General features: G+C 38.0%; 1 protein-coding gene across 1 annotated transcript in view; it reads right to left on the bottom strand.

The window, feature by feature from the left end:
• UBN2 (ubinuclein 2) overlaps positions 1-6,336 on the bottom strand; it is a 71,235-nt gene that overhangs the window by 22,616 nt on the left and 42,283 nt on the right. Inside the window, exons 8-10 of the mRNA XM_008590458.1 lie at positions 3,489-3,618; positions 1,271-1,389; positions 635-748 (exon numbers count right to left, since the gene is read on the bottom strand). Of these exons, the coding sequence (XP_008588680.1) occupies positions 635-748; positions 1,271-1,389; positions 3,489-3,618 (363 nt within the window). The remainder of the gene's footprint in view (positions 1-634; positions 749-1,270; positions 1,390-3,488; positions 3,619-6,336) is intronic.

The raw sequence follows: 6,336 nt of genomic DNA, 5'->3' as shown, positions 1-6,336 counted from the left end.
CAGTCTGTATGTGGGATCCGAACCCTCGGCGGGAGCGCCACCGCACTTCCCAAGCAGCGCACTATAGCAGTGCGCCACTGGGCCGGCCCCTAACATAGATAATTTCTAAAATATATCATTTACTGCACTACAGTCAAACTCCCAATATGAAACAATTTCCTTTGATTACTGTAATCAAGGCACCAAAGATTGAAAGGAACAGTCTTCTACTTGGGGTATAAAAATACAAAGGGTCTTCAAAAAGTTCATGGAAAGATGCTTATTATCTTAATTCTACTTTTCCATGAACTTTTTGAAGTATCCTCCTACTGGTAAGAAAGATGGCTGATTTACACAAGTATATTGAATATTTCACCTTATGAAAAACCAGTATGACTCCATTATTAGATTAGCTTACAAAAAGTATTATATGAAAATAAAAGTGATAACATCATACGGATATTAGGACCAAATTAATCTTCTCTTAAATTTTTCTTACACACTAATCTCAGTTGCTTCCAATTTACCATAGATTCTTTTTATGAGAAACCTTCCAATTTACCATAGATTCTTTTTATGAGAAAACTTCTGCATTATATATTCAGTTAAAAGTGAAGACTGGGGGGGGGGGCAGTGAAGACTGGTTAAATCTTACCTAATGGTGTCATCCCAGTGGAATTTCTTTCTTGGTCCTATTACACGTTTCCCTGGTTTTTCATCATCATCTTCCTCAGATCCATTTTTTTCTCGTTCTTCATCTGTTTGCAATCTAAAAATAAAAAACATTTTATGAAGCAAAGTTTGAAGCCAACACATTATTGCCTATAATATGCTCCACAAACACTTGTTGAATTGCTTAACTGAATGTTAATTCAAAAGACAGGGTAAATAGGGAATCTACCTTTCCACAAAATACTTTGAATTTGGAGTGAATTATAAAGTGGTTTGGTATATAAAGTTTTCAAACTATTATCTAAAGGCATGAACACTCATCTTTTAGGTCAGAAAATATTTGTGTCCAACTCCAGCTAGTCACGTTGGTCAACATGTAAAATGTCTGACCAGTGTCAGCTCTTGCTTTGATCACATCCATACACTAAATCAATAGTGCCTTTTGCCTTTGACACTAAAGCAATTGAACGGGAAGTAACATGTCATTTAGAAAATATTAAATCATTTCAGTGGTGTTTGTGGATTTCTACTTAACGATGAGGTCCACTTAAGACCAATCCCTAACAGCTAAAAGTACTTCTCAAATGCAAAAGCCAGTCCAAATAGAAGAGGTACATACTTGGCACACTTAGCTTGACTACGAGCCTGGCAGTCCTCCTGGTATTTAAATAGCTGTTCAGGCATGACATTGCTAACAGCCAGTTTCAGTTTTTGCAGAGGTTCTCTTAAACGATCATCCTGAGGGGAAAAAAATACTAAAAGTTTTTCAAATTTATTTTGTAAGCAGATCCTCAAAAGACAAAATTTATGTTTTAGATATTGATTATAGGTTTGAAATATGGACATTTCTTCTATAGCACTGACTTTTCATAATGCACACTAGATACAAAATTAGGACCATATTTCGCAGTAAGCAAGGAGTCCCTGTTTTTGCCTGTTGCCCCAGCATAATTATTAATACCGCTCTTTTATATTCTTTAAAATGTCCATGTTTTCACCCATAAACTATATGGACACTTTAACTATAATGCAAATGATTAAATAGAGAACAAAATCTACATTGTGCAGACTAATATTGATTAAACCCCATATGATGGGGAACACTGGAAAACAGTTTGGTTTGGGTGACTACCAACAGGATGTTGGCATCCTGTTCTCTCAGTTATTGCTAGTAATTATGACTTTTACTGCAAGCAAAAATGCAAGGTCAAGGCCAAAGTGAAAGAGGAATCTGAAGACTCATACTCATGTGAGTTCAAGGGTAAAAAGGAAAGCAAGTAGGGCTGGCCAGTTAGCTCAGTTAGTTAGAGCGTGGTGTTAATAACACCAAGGTCCAGGGTTCAATCTGTGTTACCGGCCAACAATAAAACAAAACAAAAAAAACAACAAAAAAAGAAAAGCAAGTAGGTTTGCATCTGACGTTTTTAATCAATTTATTGTTTTCATCTTGCAAATAACAATACATACATGTAACTTTTTAAAACACACTTTTATCTCCATCAGAGGTGCAGAAATTTTGTAAAGTTTTTTCTTCACTTAACTGTTTTTAAAATGTGATTTCTGGGGCCGGCCCGGTGGCGCACTGCTACAGTGCGCCGCTTGGGAGCGCGGTGGCGCTCCCGCCGAGGGTTCGGATCCCACATACAGACCGGTTCCCGCTCACTGGCTGAGCGAGGTGCGGGCGCAGCCCCGAGGTTTGCGATCCCGTTGCCGGTCCCGGTCCGGTCCGGGTGCAACACTGAGGGTTGCGATCCGTTGCCGGACACGAAAAAGACAAAAAGGAAAAAAAAAATGTGATTTCTGGTAAAGAGATTTTTAGAACACAAATACTATTACTAATAAGCATTTTAACCTATTCCATACATACCAATTAATAAATATCATGGCATATATGACTGTGTTTGCTATAAAATCCCATTTTAAAAAAATGAACATCCAATATCATGATTCCTGGACAATCACTTTTGAAGAATTATGTAGCTGAGACTATCTGCCTGGAAACAACCCAAACATCCACCAACAGTAAAATGGATAAATTAATTGGGATATGTTCATACAATAGAACACTGTATATACAGCAGTAAAAATGAATGGATTTCTACTACGTGTAAACAGATAAATCTGCGGTGCATAATGTTAAGCAAGTTGCAGAAGAAAACGGACAGTGTAAATTCATTTATATGAAGCTCAAAAATACACAAAACTAAACAATATAATGTTTAGGGATACAAACGTATGTGATAAAGCTAAATAAAGAAAAGCAAGGATAAGATGCCTTTCTTCCATAGGAAAATCACTTCAAACATAGAACTTCAAATGTTCCTCAGAAAATATTTTATAATCTGCAAAAAGTTGTTTTCCTACTTCTAGTTCTTTTCTTTATTGATCCCCATTTCTGTCCCTTGAACTTATGGCAGTAAGCTCCAACTGCCAATGTCTGAAGGAGCCAGACAAAGGCACAAAATCTGAGACCTCATTAACCTGCTTTGAATTGAGAAAGAACTACAGTTTCTCAGTTCAAAAGAAGTATTTTATTAACAGAAGTGAGTACCTTACAAAGAATTCTATGCTTGTCAGATCATACCTACTACATTGACTTACCAGTCCAAGAATCTATGCCTTAGAAAACATTATTTCTCATCTAAACCTACCAATTGTTAAAGAAGTAATTATTTTTTAGGGGAATCCAACGTGCCTTTAATATAACCTCCTATGGTTATTAAATAGATAACAATATGACTATAGAGCAATTAATGTGCAAAGGCCCCAGACAGAAACAGGTCTCCTTACTTTATAGGTTATGAAACCCCAGATGCAGATATTATTGTTCTTCTTACCTGCACATTGAGATGTAACTTCTTTAGACGTTTTACCAGTGTTTCCTTATTGCATGGCACAAAAGCTTCAAGATGGGAATAGACACCACTACGAATGACAGGGCCTAGTTCTTGTAGCTGTAACTCAATGCTGACCAAAAAAGCAACAACAATAAGCAGTATAGAATTTCTTTAATGTGGCATCACATAGACAGGAAGGCAAAAGCAGCTTATTCCTGTTCCAATTTTACCTTTCCATGATTTCCTAGACAGTATTTTTCATGGAAAAAACCCCCCAAAACCAACAATAAATAGTAATACTACTGAAAATATCCCACGTAAGTCTAATTTAACAGTAGAATTTATGTAACCACAAAACAAGCTGGAAATACTTTTTTGGTGACGGGGCAAAGTCTATGGCATAGGAAACCCATTATTAACCAAAAGCTCAGAAACGTGGTTCAGAGGGCTGTATTTTATTTTTTTATTAGCATATTCATTATTACAAGTTATGCTAATTCTTTATGCCCCTAATCCAATCCAATGTGAAAGCTTTAAAAGGAGAATGCATGAGGAACTATCCTGCTGTCTTTGCTCCGCCATTTCACAATGTGATATCCTGCTGTCACTGAAGACACCACCAAAGAAAGCCTTCGCCAGATGTGTTCCCTGGACTTTGGACTTCCTAGCCTCTGAAACTGTAAGCAATAAATTTCGTTTTCTTTCTAAATTACCCAGTTCCAGGTAATTGCCCAGTTTCCAGTAAGTCCCTTCTGATTTACATCTGAGACCTCCTTAGAATGTCCTTTACAGTCCATATTTCCATAAGCATTCTGGTCACCACCATTTAACCAGTCTCTAAAACATTCCAAACTTTCCCTGTTTTTCTTGTCTTCTAAACTTTCACCAACACTTAGGCTTTTTCTAGCCAGTTCCTCCAAATTCTTCCAGTCTCTCCTCAACACCCAGCTCCAAAGCTGCTTCCACATTTTCAGGTGTTGTTATAAGCAACACCTCACTCTTGGTACCAATTTTCTGTATTAGTCTGTTTCTGTTGCTTATAACAAAATACTTGAAACTGGGTGATTTATAAAGAAAAATGACATTTATTGCTTACAGTTTCTGAGGCTGGGAAGTCCCAAGTCCATCTGGTGGTGGCAATAGGGACCCAAGGGTCTCACATTGCAAGATAGTAGGAGCAGAGAGAGCAGAGAGACAGACAGACTGTCCTCTTCTTTTAAAGCATTCAGAACCACGCCCATGACCATCACCACTTTTAATCCATTCACTATGGCATGGTCCTACAATCCAATCACATCTTCAAGGCTCCACCTTTCAATTACCATAATAGGATTTCCCACCCTCTTAACTGTGACAATGAGGGCTAAGTTTCTTTTTTTTTTTTTCCTTTTTGTCTTTTTTCGTGTCCAGCAACGGACTGCAACCCTCAGTGTCGCGCCCGTACCGGACCGGGACCGGCAACGGGATCGCAACCCTTGGCGCTGCGCCCGCACCTCGCTCAGCCAGTGAGCGGGAACCGGTCTGTATGTGGGATCCGAACCCTTGGCGGGAGTGCCGCCGCGCTCCCAAGTGGTGCACTGTAGCAGTGCGCCACCGGGCCGGCCCCAATGAGGGCTAAGTTTCTAATACATAAAACTTGGGGGACACAATGCAAGCTTCAGGGAGTTTTGGGGGCACATAATTCAATCCACTACATTCACATAGTTTTACTGAGTTCCTAGAGTATTTTTTTTCCTTAGATATGTTTGAAAAAAGTAAAGATTCAGAAGCAGCAAAGCCTCTCTGGCTACACGTACAAACTATTTTATAGATCTTTACTTCTCTTGTTGTGCCTTCATTACACAAACTAATATAGTAGTTTGTTCAATTTATTCTAATTCTCCAGTTCTCATTTCCACTTATTAGGTTGAGACAGAAAACAAGTTGTTAAATGTGTATTTAGCCTAATAATTATTTAAAAAAGAAAAAAGGAAAATAATTTGTAACAGCCATCATATTCTCAGCAGGACAAACCTACTAATACATAATTGAGGTGTCTCTCAAGATGAAAATTATACCTGGCAGCTGCTACTCTATAAAGATGAGAACAGATGTTAATTTGAAGGTCAAGACCAAATTCAGTCTGTTGGCAACAAAATATGTCCACATCATCACATTCTATTATAGGAGAAGATGCAGTTAGACTTAAGTTCTTCTCACATGTGAAAGATGCATCCCAAAATTCAATTAACAGCTTTTCAGGAAGAAGAGAAAACCTACCATATCAAATGTATCCATCACATATACAATATATGGCAATTTCAGAAAAAATAAAATATGGAAAATTATGCTCCTTAAAATTGGTAGTAGAAAATTCTGGGTATTAGAGAAGCCAAACAAACAATAAAAAACGGTAAGAAGTCTAAGATTTATAAGAACATGAGGATCAAACACAAGGATTCATATGGAAAACAATCACTATGGTCATGAGGTCTGTGTATAAACATTTGGTTAGATAGCGTTATATGGCTAGATCTTTATTAAAAGTTTAGATTCTGGGTAGGAGGCCTTCTACGCTTGCCCTATTACTCAAAGTTATTGAGGCCAAAAATAAAATAGAAACTCCAAGTACTAACAGACTGCAGGTAAGGACAGACTGACTCAATGACCTACTTATAAAAGTCGATGGTTTCCAAAGAGGTTAATTCACACATAGGAAGAGCCGATTCCCTGAAGAGACACTAGTCTCTTTATTTTGAGATTCAAGTCACTACTCATTCATAAGCTCCTTAAGGGAGCATCTAACCCGCCAAGGGTTCGGATCCCATGTGGAGACCGGTTCCCGCTCACTGGCTGAGCGCGGTGCGGG

The sequence above is a fragment of the Galeopterus variegatus genome, unplaced genomic scaffold (assembly GCF_000696425.1).
Source record: "Galeopterus variegatus unplaced genomic scaffold, G_variegatus-3.0.2 Scaffold6120, whole genome shotgun sequence".
NCBI classification, from domain to species: Eukaryota; Metazoa; Chordata; class Mammalia; order Dermoptera; family Cynocephalidae; genus Galeopterus; species Galeopterus variegatus.
This window is presented reverse-complemented; position numbering and strand designations above follow the sequence as displayed.